This window comes from Rhea pennata, chromosome 3, assembly GCF_028389875.1.
Source record: "Rhea pennata isolate bPtePen1 chromosome 3, bPtePen1.pri, whole genome shotgun sequence".
Taxonomy (NCBI): Eukaryota; Metazoa; Chordata; class Aves; order Rheiformes; family Rheidae; genus Rhea; species Rhea pennata.
The window spans coordinates 70798354-70820316 of record NC_084665.1 but is presented as its reverse complement, the minus strand read 5'-3'; the positions used below and the strand labels follow the sequence as shown (position 1 = coordinate 70820316).

Genomic DNA, 21963 nt, shown 5'->3' with positions numbered 1-21963 from the left:
TTTTTTTTTCTCTTTGCTTGACTGTAGTTTGGAATTTTAATTTATGCATGGGCACCTAGTTCACACTGGTGAATTGCAGCTTACCAGTAGTTACCATACTGTGTGCTGTTCCAGAGCTGAGAAAGAGCTAATATATCTGAAAACTTGTCTACTTTTTCCAAGTAGACCAACTGATATAATAGAAGGTTGCTTCTGTCTGTAAACCTTGCTTTGTCTCTCATAATCTAGTGATTATGTCACATGCAGCTTAGGTATTTTGCCCTCATGTTTGTGTTATGTATTTCTAGCTATGCTGGAGTAACAGAAGAGGTATCTCCTGGGTAGCACAGAGTAGTGTAATTTAGCTCATTTTTAGTTGGAGGATTTTTTCCTTGTAGGATTATGTCCATATCAGCAATTGTACATAAATAATGAATTAGAGCAACACCCACTATTGGCCATTCCTCTGGCTATCCCATTGGCATTCTGTTGCTGATGGTTTAATGCTGTGTTCCACTAAGTGTGGTCATTACCCTGCTTTTCTGTCCTTCACCATAGATTGATTTGACTTTGATCTGAGGAAGATGATGACATTGATGAAAATGCAAATGGTCAGAAAGAAACAGCAAAAACACTGACACCAAAAGATTTATAGTGGGTCTTCAGTTTGAGAGATGAAATCTTTGCATAATGCCCTGTTCTATAATGCTAGCAGCAAAAAGCCAGCTTCATCCTGGTATTTCTGTTCCTACCTCTGTCTTTCATGCCATATATACTGTCCCCGGGTATTAAAATTGTGCGTATTTGGTCCCTGCATGTCTTCTCCATTATGCTGAGGGAAAAGCTGCTTTGCTGTGTGTCATATTGCTAACTGTGGCACTTCTCAGGGGCTGCATCCCTGGCAGGCCAACGGGTCTGGCTACATAACACTTTAGTGTGCAGACCAGGCTGAGCTTGTGTCAATCTCTGTTGTCAGAAAGCAGTTATCTGACTGTGTAGCTTTAGTCTTTAGAAAATACTGAGGCAGTCCTCAGCATTAATCTGATTGTGGAAATGAGGTAGTGGAAGGGTCAAGTGTGACACATTTCTGGGCTCCTCCTTCCTTTTTGTATGCATTACAGTTGGGAATATGAGTCCTCGCCCTTCTTTTTACTGTCTGCCTCTTGCTCTTTAGCAGTAGCAAAGGTTGCAGCATAATCTGAATGTGAGCCAGAAGCCTTGCATTACCCTTCCCAGTCCTTTCTTCCCTGACGTCCTTCTTCTTTGGACCCCAGGATCAGTCCCGTCAGGAGGGCAGCATCTCCCCTTTTCTGGCCCCCCAGCGCTCCGTTTGCTAGGCCCAGCTGTGCTGTTCCTTCTCGCCTCTCCCCATCTCAGCCAGGTGGCAGGATCCTGCCAGGAGGCAGCAGGGACCTCTCCTCCACCCTTCCAGGGGGCCAGCTGCGAGGGGCAGCAGGGCTGGCAGCTGGCCCGGTGTGGTGTGTGGGTCCACCATGCGTGACCTCGCTGCTCCCCGGCCCCGCTCCTGGAGCTGGGGCTGCATGCCACCCTCGCCTCCCCCAGGTACGCAGGGCTGGGGGGCAAGCCCTGCAGGGACTGCAGGGCCGGGATTGTTTGTAGGGAGCTGGGGCCGGTGGGGCAGCATGGTCTTCCCTGATCCTCAGCTTTGCTTACCTTCTGCCGAGGTAAGAATTAAAAAAATAACTACCCTGCTCACGCTGCAGGTTCTGCAAGGGTTGAGCAGGTGCAGTAAGTTTTGCATGTGTTAGCTGGTGGAAAATGTCTTCTGAATGGTATGCTTTGTGTGTGCCTGTTTGCAGAACTCTTGGCATACTTGGAACTTCAGGGTTTATGATGGCATTTAAATATTAAGTATTCGTGGTGAAATGGTGATTAACCAGTATGTGCTGTGGTCATATTGATGCAGGATCAGCGCATATGTTTGTATGTCGATTTCTGTCTGAGCATTGATAGCTCATCGCAGCAGGTGCTTACGTTCAACAGCTGAACTATATAGTGTTCGTGGAGAAAAACATGGGAGCAGTTCTGTATTGATACACTAGCATGTGTAAATTATTTTTTCAGAGTTCCTGAATGATTACTAAATTTTCTGTATTTGAAATTTTTGTTGGTCTTACAATGCAGTTTCAGGGCCTAATAAATATCTTTGATGTGTCTTCATGTTCCTATTCACAGATATAGTTTGTACATCCTGTATATCTCCTTTGTAACATGCTGATAGACAAATGTTTTGAAAGTCAATTGCTTGAAAGATTTTTTTTCTCTATAGATGACAATCAAAACAAAACCAATGAAAAGAAGGAGAAAAAAATGGTTTCTCAGAAACCTCACGGCACCATAGAATATACTGTAAGTATTGGTGTGTGGTTTGTTCACTTCTGCTTTTCAAAAGTGGAGTTGTTGAGGTTGATAGCCAAAATGTAACAAAACTGAAAACACCAAGTGAATACTGATTGTAATTGGTGTGTATTTCTTCAGGGATTGTTCCAAATATCTTTGGGTGAGAAGAACTGGGCTCAAATCCAGAACCACTGTTCAGCCCGGGTGTTCTACCTCTTCTCAAAATTGCCTGTCCTATTTTTACATCTGCAACATGGCCCTATTGCTTTTCTGAAAAGGAAATATTCCACACTGTTGCTTAGGACAGCTATTCTTTGGTCTGTGATGACCCCTGACATTGTTGTGAGATGACTTTCTAAACTAAATTGAAAGACCACGGACAGGTACTGTCACCATACCTCGAAGGACTGCCTCTGTGCAGAAAGTCAGTTCTGTGGTGTCCAGAGGCTCTGAACAGTGGTTGCTCCTGACACTCCCCCACAAAATGTGAATGTAAAGGGACTAGTGTCCTAGCTGGGAGCAAAGCAAACGTCTTTCTTACCAGGACTGATGAAGGTGTAATGAACTTTCCAACTTACGTGTCCTTTTCCTGCTTGCCATACTAATTCTAATTAAGATGGTGCTACATTAAAAAGGATATTGCGACTAAGTTTTATGATCAAATGAGAGGGACATCTTTGTGCTTTATCTACTGTATAGCACAAGATTTTTTTTTATCCTTGATATTGGCTTAGCATATATTTTCTATGGAAAATAAGGCTATTAAACAGGAGATGTGTTAGATTTGATAATCTATTCCCTGTAAACAGTCTGTTAAATGGTTTTAGTTTAGCTGTTTTTCTGTATGTGATCACTACCATAGCTTAAGGTTCAACTCTTTCTTCAGGCTGGAAATCAAGACACCATAAACAGCATAGCATTGAAGTTTAACATCACCCCAAACAAGCTTGTGGAACTCAATAAACTTTTTACGCACACAATTGTTCCAGGACAGGTAAATCTTTTGTGGTTTTTAATACCTAAAATGTGATTATTTGCTATGTATTTGAAGGCTTTTTACTGCTTTCACATATCTTTTAGGTACATGGATACAAGGGGAATGGACAAGCAATTTAAATCTCTCAAATGGAAACTCACTAGATCATTCCCTGGGCAGAGGGGGATGGGATGGGGAGGTGGAATGGGACTTTGTAATTGCTATGTCTGATTTTTGTTACTTATTTGCTCTCACGAAAGCTTTAAGATTACTCTGAAGCTCAAGAGGAATGTATCTGTTGCAAGAGAACTGATTTCTTGAAAAGCTAGATAAATGCTAGATAAAACATTAAAGAGTTAGACACAGTAATTGAAATGGTTCTTTGCCTTCATGTTAGAGATGAGTCAGTCTCCTGTAAGATGAGAACTAGATGGATACATGATAGGCTGTTTTGGGGACATTCAGTTAATAGAAATGGAAATAGGGGGGCTAACATCTGTTTACAAAGAGCAGATTCTATTCCTGCTTCATAGATATGAAGAGGCTGAAGTATGCTAATTTGTAGGTGGGAAAACTGAGACATAGGGTGATGGTGTGACTTGTTTAAGAGTGCTCATCATACAAAGGCTGATATAAGCTAAATGGTTTTATTGTTCTTAATATGTTAAGTTTAAAACTAAACTGTTTGTGATATTTTTTTTCTTAAACTTTAGAAGTAGCATCTTTGAGGTGGATGTCCAAAGCTGTACTACAATAGAAAGATTGGGACATCCACTGTGACAAATTGTAAAAAGTCAAACAAAGCATTATATTTTTGTATGAACATGCTTATACTAAACTAAGGGCTTTTTAAAATGAAGTACAAAATGCTGAAATGCTGGTTTTTGGAAACAGGCAACCTGGAGTGAAACATAAGCTTCTAGCCCTAAAAATCCCCCCTTTTCAAGAGTGGTCTTACTTATTTCTTTCAAATTTTGCTGTTACAAATTAGTGAAAGTTAGTAGTCATTTTAAGATTATTAGTTTCATAGCTGCAATAGTTATAAGACTAATACAGAAATTGGAAGTGTAATCTAGGAAAAAAGGAGATTCTTGGCCTGGGGAAAATACTTTATTTTCTTGCCCATGCTGCCACACAAAATGTAAAACTATATCCTGTAATGAGATCTGCATTTGCCCCACTGCCACCACTAATAAAGGAGGGCTCCAGAGTAAGAAGTTGTTGAAGAGTGCATTGCAGTCATGAATGATGGATATTGGGTTGTCTCTGTAGCAAAACATAGGTGTTTACGGTAACTTTTTTTCAACTTTACGGGTATTACTTTTTTAGATTCTCTTTGTGCCAGAAACAAGTGCTGGAAGGTTGTCTTCTTTCAGCCCTGGTGCGCCCATTTCTCCTTCATCATCAGATGCCGAATATGATAAACTCCCTGTAAGTGAAACATTGGTTCACTGGTCTTGCGCTTTCTAAATAATTTTGCTCTGACTTTGAAGCTGTGATTCTGGGTTGTGTAAATAGCTGGTTTTGAGATTGAAATTCAAACCTCATAATGTTGTTAATATTGCCTTATGTTATTTTTAACCTGCTGTAGTACAAAATTTGCCATTATTAAAATTATTCTAAATGAAGGGCTCTGTCTGGTCTTGGAAACCCAGTGTGAGTAGAACTGAGTCCAGAGTACATCAGAAAAAGAAAAAAAGGTGTGTAGTGTAGTTCTTGTGTAGTTTTTAAAGGATAGAAAGTTAGATACATGTATTTAGTATCTCACCCTGGAGGGTTTCCCTGTTGCTTTGCAGTCCAGAGCCTTGATCCTGCACTGGGATCCCTGAGCATGAGACTATTTAGTTTTTTGTTTGTTTGTTTTTTAATATGATCACAGAGGGTTTAGGTTGGAAGGGACCTCTGGAGATCCTCTTGTCCAACTCCCCTGCTCAAGCAGGGTCACCTAAAGCACATTGCACAGGATCGCATCCAGGTGGGTTTTGAGTATCTCCAGAGAAGGAGACTCCACAGCCTCTCTGGGCAACCTGTGCCAGTGCTGTTGTCACTCTCACAGTAACGACTTTTTTTTCCTTGTATTCAGGTGGAACTTTCTGTGCTTCAGTTTGTGCCAGTTGCTTCTTGTCCTGTCGCTGGGCACCACTGAAAAGAGTCTAGCCTCATTCTCTTTACACCCTCTCTTCAGATATTTGTATACATTGATAAGATTCCCCCCTCAGTCTTTTCTTCTTTGCGCTAAACAGGCCCAGCTCTTGCAGCCTTTCCTCATAAGGGCGATGCTGCAGTCCCCTAATCATCTTTGTAACCCTAGGCTGGACTCTCTCCAGTAGTTCCGTATCTCTCTTGTACTAATGGTACACATAGAAGACAAGACCGCTGGATTTAATTTTTGTGATTAAATCTTTCATTTTCCTTAGAAGGCTGTGATGATTTTAGATAGTAATTTCAGGGTTTGTAGCTGTCTACCTGCTGAGATTAAATTAGTTAAACATTTCATACCATAACTAATTGATAGAGAAAGTGTAGAGAAGTATGGCATCAGTGACTGTGTTTAACCTTTGTCTTACATGTCTCTCTGTGCCACCTGCGTTTGGCATTGCATCAATGCCAATGAGGCTGCACTGTTTGCAGAGGTCTTTGGTGTGGATCAGGTGGCAGGACTGGACCTTGCTTAGCTTAATGAGAGTGCCTGATGGGAAACTACTTTACAGAGTTGCCTTGGTATTTCTCTTTTCTCTTTTTTTTGGTCTGTTATTCTTACAGAGATTTTTTTTGTAATAGTACAAGTTTTTCTTCAATACAGAATATTGTGTGAAGTACATACATATATGGCTACAACTTTTGCTTCTTAAACAAAAGGAAAACAGTTAATAGAAGTTGTTCTTTTAGTTGCCCAAAATCTAGGAGTATATGATACTGCTCCTCCAACTCTGCACTGAGCTTTTTCTTTCTTTAAGGATGCTGATTTGGCAAGAAAGGCCTTCAAACCAGTTGAGAGAGTCCTGTCCTCTACTTCAGAAGAGGACGAGCCTGTTGTTGTCAAGTTTTTAAAAATGAATTGTCGTTATTTCACAGATGGCAAGGTAGGTGGAACCTAGCCCTTTGAGCATTGTTTGAGAACTTTAAAAGCAAAATTGGCTTGGGTGAGAGATGAGTACCTGGGGAGCCAAACATACACCACATTTGTAAAGGATGTAAATGTTATGACAGCTTTATCTATCAATGCTATATTGGTACTGCGGTGATATGCTATATTATTTTATTTGTTTATTTATTTACTCTTCACTCCTTTACAGTGTCCTACTAGCAATATCTCCTTCAGAGTGTTTTGCTAGTTAATCCTTGCACAGAGAAAATTGCATTTCAGAGTTCAGACGTGTCAGGGTTAGTTATCCAGTTCCACTAACTTGTGCAATGGCTTTATAAAATGAGTACATGCCTATCTATTTCTTTTATGAGTTTAAACTAAATTTCAACTGTTCCAGAGCAATATTTCCAAGTATGTGCATGTTGCTTCTGCACTTGCAAATGAATGTCACGTAACTCCCAATACAAGTACAAATATTGCATGATACAGCTTCTCCCCTCCTTCCCCCTCCCCCCCCCCCTTTGCAAGTCCTCTTGTAATGTGTTCCTACTGGGATTGCAACCCTTAATTGGGAGCAACTGTATTAGAAGTGAAAGCACAAAGCTCAGGCAACCTGCATTTCTTCTGAAGATTCCAGAATTTGTCGTCTTGAACTATGTGCTTTTGTACATCTACTCTTGTTGATTCCAATTGCAGTTAGAGGTTTGCATGTTTGGATTTTCAAGTTCTCTGAAGTCTATGATGTTGGAGATGCTAACCGTTGTCCTTTAAGTGTTTTTTTTTTCCCCTTCGTCCTATGACCTTCATCCCAACAAGGATGCATTCACACTTAAAGTTTTTGGCTTCTTTTCACACTGAGCAGGTGCAGACTGCATTTAAAACCACTCTGCAATTTCTATAATCTTCTATTTTGTAGAAAGTAACAAAGGGCTATTTGATTTCCTGCACATAAATTACAGCAGTGCTGTTGCTTTGTTAGGTGATGTTTACCAGGTGCAGAAGACATAGTGTCAGTTTTATAACTTCAGGATAGAAAAAGTCACCTGCAGTCATGACAGAAGTGGGACAAATTCTTTGCCAGTGTAACTAGAATCCCTTGTCACCTTTCTTCCTTTTGTGATTGGATGGGAAGTGCAGCCTACTGATGTTTCGTTCTCCTGTATAAATCAAGTATGTACCTGTGGGTGAAGCCTCTGCACTTGAATCAGATTCTTTCATCCAACCACAAAGCTACTACATGTAAACGAGTCATGCAGGATAAAGCATGTGGGAAGTACATGCACATGTTGCTTTGTAAGAGAGTGGGCATACATGTGCTCAACAGCATCAAGTCATTAGCTTTTTTCTCTTAGACAAATACTTCATGGTCATGTAGTTGCCTACTTAACCTCCCCTCTGCATGCCTTGCAGATGACCTTGAACAATTAATAATATCTCTAGTGTGGGCCAATCTTGTTGATCTGTGACTTGAGTTTGTCAGATCTCATGATGTGTACACAGCTTCTGGGTTGGTCTGAACTTTGCACCTCATCTGAGGGAGACAAGGTGCAAGGATAACATACTGCAAATTTCATTTGAAAACCTTCAAACATTGTCAGATGTCACAGGTTGAAGTAAATGTTGAATAATGGCTGATACAGCCTCTGATCAAATCCATAGCTGGAGCAAATTTTGAAGAACTAAATGCATCTCCTACAGGTGTGTATAATACTTTTGGATCAGTGGTACCAGAGAATCAGCAGCTTGATATTAGGTGAAATACTATATAGATGCTTTTTGCATGTACCTCTTGAAGACTAGATCAGGGGAATGTGGAAATTAGGTTAGAATGGTGACTCTGATATTCCCACAAGCAAGGCTGTCTCCAGGTGTGCCATTTGCATATAAATTCATGCATCATATGAAGTTGACTGTAGCCAGAGCAAAATGGTGCTGTGTTTCTTCTTTTGTTGTTTTGTTCGGTTTGGTTTGGTTAGCCTGCCACCCTATTTTGTCTGAGGTTGATTTAAAAATTGCAGGTTTTTTTTAGCAGCCAACACTGGAAGTTGAATAGTTCAGATGATCTTTCTCATTCTCTTTCTCATTCTGTGCTTTTTAGACAGGAATTGAAGTGTCACTAAGAAATCTTTTTCTTTACTCTTCTTGCAATGTCTTACGTGATGCAATTGGAAACCAAAATGTTTCATTAGGAAGCATTGCCTCACAGCGGTTGCAAAGAGGCACAAGAGAGCTTTTTCTAAGCTAGTAGCCTAAAAGCCAATACCAAATGATAAACAGATACTATATATGATGTGCTAACTCTTACTTCTTTTTTTAGGGTGTAGTTGGAGGAGTCATGATAGTAACTCCAAACAACATAATGTTTGACCCACATAAGTCTGATCCTCTGGTAATTGAGAATGGCTGTGAAGAATATGGGCTCATCTGCCCCATGGAGGAGGTTGTCTCTATAGCTCTCTACAATGACATTTCTCACATGAAGATTAAAGATGCATTGCCATCGTAAGGAGTGTTCTTTCCTGAACTTATGTTTACAAATTGTCATTGAAGGAGAGGAAAATGGAAAAAAATAAGAATGAGGTTTAATACAGGAGAATAAAATGTGTCAGGGGAACAAAACTCAAACAAAGGAATGATGGAATACTGGTGCTGTTATTCTTTCTTTTAAATACACTACTTTGGCAGTAAAAGAGAAATGGCCATACAAAAACAGAAGTGCAAAGAAAACCAGTAAAAACTAGCGATTAAAAGCATTGCTGGCATACAGAGGTTAGGCTTATGCACTCTCTGATCTCTAGGGTTATTTCATAAGAAGGTTCTGCTGCAAGTTTCATAGTTTCAGCAGAAGTGAAGAGATTTAGATTTGGACTGTTGTGTTTGTTACTGGGACCATACTGAGAGTATTACAAATTTTTGAACATAACAGCAAGTTAATTGGCATCTTCAGGACTTGCAGAAATATCAGTCTATAGAGTACGTCTACTTTGGAACCAGAAATATTTTGATAGTCAGAAATTGTAATACATGATAGGTGGTTCTTTTTGCTTATATTTTTATTTATGCATAAACTAAGCATTGCTTATGTATTTGTTCTATGCAAGATCTTGTCTTCATAATTCAGGCAACACCTATTTGGTCAGTGAACTTCATCTAGCTGCCCTCCATTGTCTCACCTCAAAAAATTTTCTAAGTATCTGTATTGTGCTCATTACTAGAGTATCTTAAATCCTGAGTGAAGAAAATCTAGTATTCTCACTCACCTTAAACTTTTTATCAGTAAGAAAGCTTAAGTTGTATGCTGTTATGTTTTTGAGAACTTTGTATTTTGAAATGTTTTGTTATCATCCTAGTTTTTAAAAAAACCTTTGGGGAAGCCTGCATTCAGTCGGTACGTTTTAGTGATGGAGGTTTTTTTTTTTTTTTTAAGAAAAACTCTCAACCTCTTATTGCCAGTTACAGCTTTGCAGTAAACATGTTTAAACAGGGTACAGCTTTTATCTGATCTGCTTTCTTCTCAAAAGAACATTTGTACTGACTACAGGAGCCTAAATGGTTTGAGAGCTTGGCTTATATTAACTGGGAGAAGTAACATTGTTAGTATGGCATGAATTAAGTTTCAAGAGCTGAATACATGTTCTGTGGTTTTGGTTACTGAACTTCTGATGACTTGCACATTGTATTTACATATGTACCATTTCTTCACCTGGGTAGCATGCTCTTTAGAGTGGTTTACTCATTTTTTCAGTATTACTCTTCCCATATTTTTATCTGTTGTTTGTTATTTAGATTTTCTGTTTGTTTTTAATGTCACTTATTTCCATTTTGTATCTTTATTTTGGAGAAAATAATTTTTAGTTGAGTTTCACAGCTTAAGTTAAGTTGTTATATTATTATTCTTTTCAGTTTTGTTTGTTTTTCCATTTTGCTTTTAACATCCCACGTACATCCATCATTTTCCCTCACAGTGACATACCAAAGGATCTTTGTCCTCTGTACAGGCCAGGAGAGTGGGAAGACCTTTCCTCTGAGAAAGACATCAATCCTTTCAGCAAATTCAAATCCCTTAGCAAGGAAAAGAGGCAGCAGAATGGGGATTCATCTACTGCTCTGGGTGCCAAACAAGTAAAGCCTTCAGATACAGAAAAGTTTGCTGATTTTGAAGTTCTTCAGTCTTCTGATAGTACGGGCTCAATCAAATCAAAGTCACTGGAGTTTCCTAACAACATCACTGCCACTGAGCAGTTGGAAAAGTCTACTGGAGAGCTATGTGCCAAGGAGCTTTCTGGGGAAAAAAGTGTTTCAGACATCAAAACCAAAGAAAACTCCCTTATGGGAGGAGAGGATGATTTCATTGAACTGGAGGAGACTTCATCTTGTATGGACAGAGGGTTGGACAGAAAAGGCTCAGTAATGGAAGGCTTTCTGGCTGACCCCAGGGAGTTGGGGAGAACTAAGCAGCAGGTAACCAAATCCACTACGGAAGTCCAGGAGCACTTGACAGTTGATTCCTTGGAAAAAAAGGACGGTATTGAACCTAAAGCTGACTTAGACTTAGAGCTGTGTGAAAAGCAAGATGTTATTCCAGAAGTAAACAAATGTGTCAGTTCCCCAACAGGTAAGGTGGAGACTGCACTGGACACTAAGAGCGAGCTAGAGAAAGATAAACTTATTGAATTTTACCTCAATAAAGATGGGAATGGGTCTCAGTCATCTGAAGACTTGCACAAGGCTGAAATCCAGAAAGGTGAAAACAATAAAGCAATTGGCATAGACCTTACACTTAGCAGTTCAAAGTCCCAAGCTAATGAAGTCCATACAGTTAAAAGTATGGAGCTTGAATCCTGCTGTATTGAAAGGAAAGCAACTTCATTAGAAATCAGCTCAGCAGCAGCAGAGGAAAAGGATCTGAAAGAGTCTGTGGACTCTTCATTAGTACCAGCTGTAGACAAGACTTGTCAAGAAACACAGTTAGACAATCAATCAGAAATCAGACTGTGGCTGCTGCAGAAAATTCAAGTGCCAATTGAAGGTAGGTCTCTGGTTATCCTTGTTTCCTCAGAGAGCTGGCCAGCATTATGACGGTAACCTTTGAATCAATCCTTGTGCTCTAAATTTCCTCTTTCTATATTACCTGATCCTTTTCTACTATTGTAAATATGTGTATATTTTTCCACTACTTAAAATAAAAAAAAGTCTTCAAATCTCCTAAGCTTCTAGTCTAACAAGTAACTTGCCTGCTCTTTCTGTATTTAGTGATTACTGTTTATACATACGTTACTTGTGTGTACTGCTTTTAAGAGGGACAATAAAACATCATCCATTTGCAGTACTGATAGGAACACATAATGATTTAGGAATTCTTACTCCATATTGATAAGTTATGTTTCTTCAGTGAAGTTTGTCAATTTATTTCTGAAAGTCAAAATCCGAAGTAGTATACTGCTGTAAAGTGGGTTTCAAAGTATTTTTGACTACTCTTGTGTACCACACTAGTATCTTTCATGCTATGGGTAGTCCCAAAGAAGTGATAAATAGCCATATATGTAGAGTCCTGCTGACTAATCCTTCTTGGTGTTTTAGGTCATTGGGTTATTATAGTTAAAATTCAGGATGTTACTGAAAAACGTGAATCAAAATGAAATTTCAGTGTAAATAGCGTGTTCATGTGCTACTATTTCTACCACTATCTTGCAGCTCTAAGCACTTGTACATCCCAGAACACTGATACTCCTCTCTTGCTAGTTTAGTGAGCTGGTGGATATGCTTCAATTCATATTGCAGTGGAGAACAATTAGAGTGGAAGTCTTTTCTTCAAAAGTAATTTTTCTTAAAATGATTTTTTCTCTCTTTGGAAGAGTTTGTCTTGGTGGTTGTATTTGCTAATCTTTCTCTGTGAGGGGAAAAAAGGATGGCTGTACGCCTTCTCCTAAAATCAGTGTGGCAAATTCAGTGTGACTGAGGTTATATTTTAATTAACAAATTTTGGTGGCAGTGGCAATTTAAGGAATATAAACTGCTCTTACTCTTGTGCAAGCAAAAGGTGCTTGTATGACTATCAGACTATCAGAATTGGGGAACTGATCCAGCATAAACAGAACCTTTGTGTGTGTATTTGCACAGAGTTGTTACTCAGCTGGATCAGTTTCCTGGGCTGATTCAAAAGCTGAGGTAGATGAGCCATCTAGAGAGAGAGACAAGACAGGAACTGCATTACCTTTTGCCTGTGGTGGAGGTTGAGCTAGCTGTGGTGGCAAAAGTAGCCTACGGTGTTCTCTTTGCAGTCCCCCATCCTTGTCTGCTCCACATTGCAGTTTGCTCCCAGCTGTGTACTGCAGTTCTGCGTTTTGTTTGCCCTTATCATCCTTTTAGCTTTACATGACTGTTCTGTAAACAGCTGTACAACTAAGGGGAATACAAACTGTGATGAAACGGGAGTAAAATCCCTGCCTCTGTGAAACTTGGCCCTTATTTAGCCCATTTTACTGTAGAACCACATGTTGAATCTAACTCTGTGTGTGGTGCATCTGAGTATTCCTTTGCACAGGGTTATTGATCTTTGTGCTGCTGTTCTGTCCGGTGCGGTAGTTTTACTGTCCTGTAAACAGACCATTTCTTTTGTGTCTCTTGTTCAGATATGCTTCCTTCAAAAGAGGAGAAGAGTAAGACTCCTCCAATGTTTCTGTGCATTAAAGTGGGCAAGCCCATGAGAAAGTCCTTTGCATCTCAGAGCACCACCATGTCTCAGCAGTACAGTAAAAAGATAAAGCAACCAGAGTACTGGTTTGCTGTTCCTCGGGAAAGGTAAGCAGCAGCATGTTGTATAAAAACGTGTTTGTCTCCATTTTTAAGTGTGTAGTGCTTCGAGAGTTGAGTCTGACTTTTTCTACCTGGTTGAAGGTGTCAAATGCAGCAGGGAGGCTGAGATGAAACGAGGGAGTGCCTTCATATTCTTGAACACCAGAGAGAATGTTTGTTGCTGGTCCAGTATGGCTGCTAGTGTGAAGGAAAAAGGGAGCAGGTGTGACTTGGAAAATGGGAAGAGGAATATATGTGCAGGTAACATTTGATAAAAGGACTGAGGGATCATCTGGATTTTGGACATATTCTAGGGAGTGAAGAGAAGGCTAAAAGTGGAGCGTTTGCAGGAGAGGCAAGGAATCCAGCAAGGTGCCAGTGCCAAAATTGATACCTCACCTGAGCAAAGAACATAATGTAACAAAGGGAGACACTCCTAACTGAATGGATGTGGCTGTTCCTACCTTCAGGCCAATGCAAAAAATTAATCTCTCCCTGCACAATAAAATACATTTAGTTGCTTTATGCACATGTATGTGCATATATATGTATAATGAGCATTACTATAACAAAAGGAAGGTGAAGGCCTGTGTTTTTCTAGGTAAATCACCCATAGAATTCCCTTAGCTGTGACGAATTAAATCCCTGGCCTTTCTCTTGCTCAGTCGTGGCAGGGAGTGCTTGTAGGTGTTGAACTGCCTGTGTGTGCAGCAAAGGAGCGGCTCCTGCCACAACTATCTGCAGCAGCTCTAGCTTTGCATGCCTGGCTGGGTGGCCAGAGCACCCAGTTTTTAGGCAGCTGCATGTAAACTGCTGTTTGGTACCTGGTGTGTCGCCAGCGGTGACAGACTACCGAGTTGTTCTCCAACTTCTGTCAAAGACATATCAAAATAACTTATTGTGTTTGATACTTGCTGTATCAAAATAACTTTCTGTGTTTAAAAAATATTCTGAATGCAGATTATATTCATATATGAAACTATCAAACTACCTCTCATCTCATTGACCATAAGGCAGCATAAATAAAAACCTTTTCTGTCCAATACAGTTACAGTATCTTATGCAACTCCTTACTGTTCTGTAGTAGTAGTTAAAAAAAAAAAAAAAAAAAAAAAAAGAGATTGTGAAGGAATTAGTATGCAGATCCATTATCACTATGCTAGTTAAATGCTCCTCTGATTTTAATTTACTTGTACATTTTCATGAACTGTTACTATGTGCTGTTAAAACAGCTTCAGCAATCAGTTGCAAAAGTGGCTGCATTTTCACCCTGGGCCCTTAAACCATCACTCCCAGCATAGTTGCTGCTCCATGTGTAAACAGCCTGATGTTTTCATGTCCTTGACAGACTTTTGTAAAGTTGCAAGGTGGAGAAGACTCTTTCCCCTCATGTTTTAAAATACATACATACATACATATATATGCGCGTGTGCACACACACACACACAAATATTTATGTATACATGTATATATTTATGGAAGGCTTCAGAAACATTAATACAGAAGAAACTTTTTTTTTTTTTTTTTTTTTTTTTAGGCTCTTAATAAATCTTGTTTCCTTCTGTCTGCTGTCCCAGTCCATCTCTCGTCATATGTGACTTACAGGGTGCTGAGAGTGGCCTGGAGTAAGTCACTCTCAGACCCTGACCACCAGAGCTGAGTTAATCAGTGATTCTAGAGCACTCTGCGCTGCTTGCTTAATCACAGGAGCACTTGCCTCTGGCACGTAACAGGGAAGATGGATATCTGTAGTTGCCTTATATAAAGATTACTCTGTACTGGGTAGGTTTGTGTCAGGTTAACTGTTCATTTGAGCACAGAGACACTCATGCTTTTGCATAGTAATGAAGAGACTGATTCTTCTGCTGAAAAATCTTGCAATGGGTATAGCTTACAGTGTTGGAGGGTAAGTTTGTATGTGATTTTACTACATGAATTTGTATTTAAGGATATTTAAGTGGAATGTAGAATTTCTATTTGTTTTTGAGTAGAGGTTGGTTGGTAATTATGTCACTTAAAGCTTACAGAGATGCTAATGCAGAACGGTTTTGTTTAGAAATGTGTGTCCTGACATAATTTCCTCATTTTAGCATTGACTAGTTCCTCAGTCAACAAGCAAATCTTGTTCGTTATCTATAATGTAAATTTAGTCAACAGATTTGTTTTATATATTTCACACTGATACTGATATCAAAGATGTTGCACTGAGATGATATTGCTGAGAGGGCATCTACTCTTTTAGAAGCATGTAATTTGAGGTAGATTTTCAAGAACTAGCAGTTTGTGCCTTGTTTTCCTCTTTCAGTCTCAGCTTCCTATCCTGTTGATTGTTGGCTCGGCTTGGGGAGTTCTTGTTTTCTTTCAGCTCCCATTCCTCTTCTCTTTCTCTTCATGCTGCTCTTGTTCTCTCATCTTTTTGTAATAGAGCAAGATGCTGTTTGGTTGTGCCTCTTGTTATGCAGTATTTAGGCTATGAAACACTGCCTTAAATTTACTGTGGTTGTAGTTGAGGTTTGAAAGAACTCACAGCATTAGTAGCTGGAGTCAGTATGTACATGCAGTATCTCTGCTTTTACATGGTGTGATGCATGAAGGGGCGATAATTAAGATGTTTATGATGCTCAAGTCACCCTTCCACACTCTTATTATGGAATCAGATAAGTATAAGTAACATAACACTTAGATTTAGACTCCTTTTGAATTACTCTTGAGTACTCTTAGACTCCTGATAAATAAGATCTCAAGCTGCCAAGGTTGAACACCTGGAAAGTTTGTATCTATAGCTTCATATCTTATATGTAGCCTGTAAGATTCATGAAAGATTATGCTTTTTTGACCTCTTTGTAAGGAAGTCATAGGACTCTGAATTAACACCTGTTTCTGGGCCAGGAGCTGTGGTTGAGCCTTTGTACATGTATGAGCTAGAAATTGGTCCCTCTCCTCTTCCCCCCGCCTCCAAAGCCCACATAGCTGAAAGTAGCTCTCTTTCCCTCTTTTAACTGACCTGATATCATTCAATTATAGAAATCTTGCATGCCTCTCCCCTCAAAGAAGTCAAATACTGTTGCCAAATCAGTAGAAATGATTGTGCTGATATCAGTGTAGAACCACCTAATTTAAAATACACATTTTAGAAGAAAAATATCACTTACAATTCCCTCTCAAGGATCCACTGTAACTTGACAAGTTGTCTAGTAAGTTTTACTGATTGTTTTGTTTAAAATTTTTCAGTGCCCTGTGTATCTACTTTAATTTTCTTCTGGCTTCTGGTCCCTGGATGAGCTTGTATCTATTACCAGTTTATGAAAATAACGTAAAACAAATAATTAAAAATGCTGATCATTATTATATCCCTTTTTTAAACCTTTCTAGTAGCCATACTGAAGCCCTGGAATTAGTTGCCTCAGAGGTCCTCCCTGAGGGCTCCCCCCTACTCAAGCGCATTATGCTGCCAGTTCTGCTGCTAGTTTGGTGCTCTGTGGCATCGCATTTCACAAGTGCGCTATCCCTGCTCAACACAGGAGGGAGGAATTGAAACACAAAAAAAGTTATTTGAGGGCTTTTAAAGTTCTCGGGGGGGGGGGGTGAACCCTGTCTGGCTTAGGCAGGTTGTGAAATCAGAGCCCTAAAGAGCAATTTAGGCACTTGTCTGTAATGGTTTCAGGCAGTATACCCTGTCTAGGGAGGAAGAAACTGACTTTTGTGATCTCTTGTACATATACGCACTGCTGGGGATCATTTTCCATAGTCATCATTTACCTGAAGTCACTATTTTTTTAAAAATTGTATATTGTAGTTTTATAAATCAAAGTGTGATGTGATTTCACATCAAATACCTTATGGAAGCCTAAGTATAAAATAATAATGCCTGGCTGATCTCTATCAGCAGAACAAGGATCTCTGTTTAAACAATAACTACAAATAACAAATTTTGTGAGATTCATGTTAATCAAGTGGTATTTCAGCTATTCCATTATTATTAGGGTTACACTCAGATTACTGTAGTTATCTCTTTCATCCTCATTGTTCTTGCAATACAAGTTTTCTCCTAGGCTTTTAGAACCACTACAGCAGATTATGTTTTATTGAAAAGCAGCATTAGCTATCCAACTGTTCTAAAACTTTTAAACATAGCTTACCTGGATAGACATAATTTAAAACAAATCATAGTAATAATTTCTACTTAATATATTTGTTTACTCTAGGAGTGTAAAGTATTTCATGATCACAATGATTCACAAATTTTGTGTTGTGGTTGCTTAAATAAAAAAAGAAGTATTTGTTGAATAGTTTGCCTGCTTCAGTTGATAATTTGTTTTTTTTAGTTGAATATAGCAAATACATTTTTTAGGATTCAAGTTGTTCGTGAAATGCTTAAACCTCTAAAACCTTTCTATAAACTTTTAACATTTGCTTTGTGTGTTGCTATGGACATATTTGTAACCACATTCATTTCCCTTCTAATCTGACTATTTATGTCCATCTTTTCCTCTTTTATTTTTTCTACTTTTTTTTTCCAGTACTCTGTCTTTTTTGGATTGTGGCTCTTAGGTGTTTTGTAATATGTTCCTTGTTATCTTTATTAAAAAAAAAAAAAAAAAAAAAAAAAAAAAAAAACCTTTTTTGAATAATTTCTTTCTGGAGCAACTACTTCAGGTTTGTGAAATTGGTTTGTTCAAAGTACTTTGTATTTTATTGATTTTTTTCCCTTTGTTAGCTCTTGACAAACACAAGCATGTTGTCACCTAAGCAGTTGTTGAGATCTTGGATAAATTTCTTCGCATCTGTCAAGTTGGTTTTAAGAGTTCCAAAGCACCGTTTTTTGATTTAAAAATTGTCTCCAATTTTTGAAATCTAGTAATTTGGAAATATCACTATAATGTAATGTTAAAATTTTATTAAAAAGAAGGGATACTTTGCATGCCCTTTCAGAATCATTAGTTCTACAGTCACCTATTTTTCAGTTCATACTGCTGGTTGTTAAATCTGCAGTATCTGTATTTGTTTCACTTCTGCGCTTAGAGGAAAAATTAGTTATGGACTATTGAAATAAACTGAACATATACAGGTTGGTAGGGCTAGACAGGAAATAACAGTATATTGAGGAAGCTGGCTGATGTTGCCAGGCTGCTTTCTATCATCCTTTGAAAGGTTACAAACGGTTGGGTGGGGTCTGTAGTGATCGGAAAGACAGATTCTACAGCCGTCTTCAGAAAATACAGGAGGATCTGTGGGACGTAGGCCTGTCAGCTGCACCTCAGTCCCCAGGTTGATTATGAAGCAAGTCCTTATGGAAATCATTTCCAGGCACATGGAGAACAAGTAGTGATTGGGAACAGCTATTGTAGATCTATCAAGGGCAAACTGTGTTTTACCAGCCTGATAGCTTTTTTGTCCTGATATAAACAAGGAGGGAGCAATGGATGTTGTTACTGTGACTTTAGTAAGCGTTTCAATAACAGTCTCCTATGGTATCGTTATAGTTAGATTGGAGAGATGTGGTCTGGATGGGTAGATTAAAAGGTAGGTGAAAAGCTGACTGGATCGTTGGGCTCAACAGGTCAATAGTAAGAAGTCCAAGTGGCAGACAGGTACTCTTCGCAGGAGTGGTGCTCCTTGTGGGTTGATGCTCTTTAACACCTTCCTTAGCTACCTGGACGATCCCTGTGTTTATCAATGATACTGTGTTGGGGACAGGGCTGCTCTTCAGAGGGATATTGACAAGCGGGAGGAATAAGCTGACGGGAGCCTCCGGAAACTCTGCACTGGAGATGGAGTAGCCCTGTGCAACAGTGCAGTCTGGGGAGCGCCTGCCTGCTTAGGGAGCAGCTTTGCAGAAAAAGGAGTTGAAGGATGCAATAGACAGCAAACTGAACATGTCAGCAGTGTGCCCTTGCAGTGGAGTAGGCTTCAGTGCTTGCTGGCTCATGTAAGCAAGAGCATAGCCAGCAGTCTGGGAGCTTCCCTTCTTTTGGGTGCTACTGAAGCCACATGTGGTACAGTCTCCAGTTCTGGCCCCCGATTAAAAAAATATAGAGGAGCTGAAGAGAAAGTCACTAAGATTATTAAGGGGCTGCAGTATTTGACATGGTAGGAGAGGCTGAGAGAAATGGATTTATTCAGCCTGGAGGAAGAAGAAAAAAAAAAAAAAACATTAAAGGGAGTGAAATCTAATTGCAGCCTCTCTAAAGAAGGCTATTGTGAGATGGAACCAGACTCTTCTCAGAGGTGCGCAGCAAAGGAACAAGAGGTTGCATGCTGTAGCAGAGGAAATTCCGACTAGATGTTTTTAAAACAAAACAAAACAAACAAAAAGAAAAAACAGAACCACGAGTTTGGTTCTGCATTGGAGCAGGCTGCCTGTACAGGTTCCGAGTCTGTTGTTGATTTTTCAGAACTCAAATGAACAGCACCGTGAGCAACCTGCTGTAATTTGGAGAAATTATCTTTGAGCAGGAAATTGGACCGAATGAGCGCCAGAGGTCCCTAAAAACTTAAATTTGTTCTGTGATTCTGAAATCAGAAAATGCTTCCTCTACCTCCATACACCCATACAGATGTGCTTTAAAATTGGTTTTAGCCAGATAATAGATACCTCTAGTTTCATTGTTCCTTCACAGGGATTTGTAGGAATAGAAAATAGTTATGTTTCAAAACTTGAACTACAGCATGTAAAATAACCATAACTTAAATGTTTCTTTAAATTGAAACTAAAATTAATTAGCAGAGAGATTATCATATTGCTGTTTCTGATGCATCTGTGAGCAAGCAAAGAGGAACAGGGCATTTTGAATGACAGCTATTGATGTGGGAAAACTTCTGCAATTAGAAAAAAAAGATCTAGAATAAAATGAGATGATACAGCTTTCAGAAGCTTCTTCCATATTTCACTATTTATAGATCTATGCAAAGGTGTGAGCTGGTAGTCACATGATTTCTCACAGAGAAGGGGAGAACCCTGGCAACTGGAGTGTGACCCTCTTTTAGGCTCTTCCAGACAATTATTGGATAGAACCATCCTGAAGACCTGTGGCACTACAGTTGTATTTGGCATTATATCTTAGTTAGCAGGTATTGCGTTTATTTGATAATAAAAGCTTAAAATTCAGCTAGGTCATCTGATAGCCATGCACCACAGAAGCATTTGTATATGTGCGCAGGGGAAGAGAGGAAATAGTGATAACGCTAATTTGCACCTTTTTCATGGTTAACAGGACATTTCCGTGATGCAACAAAGTCAATCCTTTTTTCCTTCTGAGAGCAGTGGAAATTTGAGCCAAGTTTCTTCTGCCCAAATTGGGTCAACTTCCTCCCCTGCCCCCAGTTTCTCACTTTGTCTGGGAACTAATCTAGCTGTTCTGAGCAGATAACAATTTGGGGACTGTCAGTTTATGCAGTTAGGAATGACAGCACTCTAGCCCATATTGATAGGAGCGTAGAGCAAAAACTGGGAAAGACTCTGGACTTGAATGACTGTGAACAGAATCTAACGCAGTTTTAAGATTATTTGTGCATATACTCTTTAGAGTAAATCCAAGTAACTTAAAATTCAGAGGGAAGATATCTCCTAGGTATCTATAAAATTTTACCTATTTCATATCTATCAAAGAATTACCAGACAAATTTTTCTAGTGAATAACTGGAGGATCCAGTATCATAAGTACTTACTATCTTTCTACTTGCTCCCTTTAATTAGGGTTTGACTAGCACCACTAGTATGTTCCTGTTGGAAGTTGCATGTGTTTGTTTTAATATTTAGTCTATATGTTCAGTATAAAGGAAAATACTAAATAATTTTATTCCTTAGAAATTATGTCAGTGTTAGTTAAGGATGTTGTCAAAGAATGTCTCTTTATAAAAAGTGATTCGCTGCTTTTATGGAAATGCATATATTGCTGCTATTATAACTGTTGAAACTGCCAGTAACTGATTATTTTTACAAAAATAACAGGATGAAGAATTGCCTTGTGGTTAGTATTCATAAATTATATGCTTTAGAGGGTATCTAGTGTATCCTTTATTGGTGATAATGTAGTGGCTTGTTTTATGCAGGAGGTCAAACTAAATAAAGTGAGTTTTTTTTTTTTCCTCTGGACTTAATCTTGTAAACACAATCTAGTAGCTAGTGATTGGACTTGTTAAGGCTGTTGCTTAAAGTGTGGGACTGGACAAGCCACTTGCTCTTTCCATGTTGCTCTGATTGTTTGTATAGCAAAGGGGAAAAGACTGTAGGAAGACAGAGAAACCTTGAAGTGCTTTATGGAAGGAGCTGTTGACCTGGTTGGTATGCAAGGATGTCAATTCATGGACAGCCCGCATTTGTATAATTGTCTCTTGTTACTGAGCAAAATCTCTGCAATGCATGGCAGTGCTGGACTCCTCTATCACTGAACAACTGTTCTTTCCTCCTGTTCTTTTTACAGGGTGGATCACTTATACACATTTTTTGTTCAGTGGTCACCAGAAATATATGGGAAAGATGCCAAAGAGCAAGGTTTTGTTGTAGTAGAAAAGGAAGAGCTTGATATGATAGACAACTTCTTCAGTGAGCCAACTACTAAAAGCTGGGAGGTGAGTGCTTTTTGTCATTATATTGAGCATGTTGTATCAAGTATGCATCCCTTATTAAGAATCAGTGCTCACTCTTTTGATGGTGTTTATAATGCTTGCTGCCTTATACAGAAGTGTTCTCAAGACTTGCAGCTGTCTCACAACTGTACTCATTTACTTGTAGTATTTCTTTCTTCCCTCTCTAAAAAGGGCA

General features: G+C 39.1%; 1 protein-coding gene across 9 annotated transcripts in view; it reads left to right on the top strand.

The window, feature by feature from the left end:
* Nucleotides 1-21963, top strand: part of NCOA7 (nuclear receptor coactivator 7) — a 96976-nt gene that overhangs the window by 65083 nt on the left and 9930 nt on the right. For 7 of the 9 annotated variants that reach the window (XM_062572587.1, XM_062572591.1, XM_062572586.1 and 4 more), the window contains 8 exons: nucleotides 2270-2349; nucleotides 3227-3334; nucleotides 4646-4747; nucleotides 6274-6399; nucleotides 8722-8906; nucleotides 10370-11433; nucleotides 13037-13205; nucleotides 21623-21770. In XM_062572587.1, coding sequence (XP_062428571.1) covers nucleotides 2270-2349; nucleotides 3227-3334; nucleotides 4646-4747; nucleotides 6274-6399; nucleotides 8722-8906; nucleotides 10370-11433; nucleotides 13037-13205; nucleotides 21623-21770 — 1982 coding nt within the window. The remainder of the gene's footprint in view (nucleotides 1-2269; nucleotides 2350-3226; nucleotides 3335-4645; nucleotides 4748-6273; nucleotides 6400-8721; nucleotides 8907-10369; nucleotides 11434-13036; nucleotides 13206-21622; nucleotides 21771-21963) is intronic. The other 2 variants (XM_062572590.1, XM_062572593.1) reach the window with 2 other exon arrangements.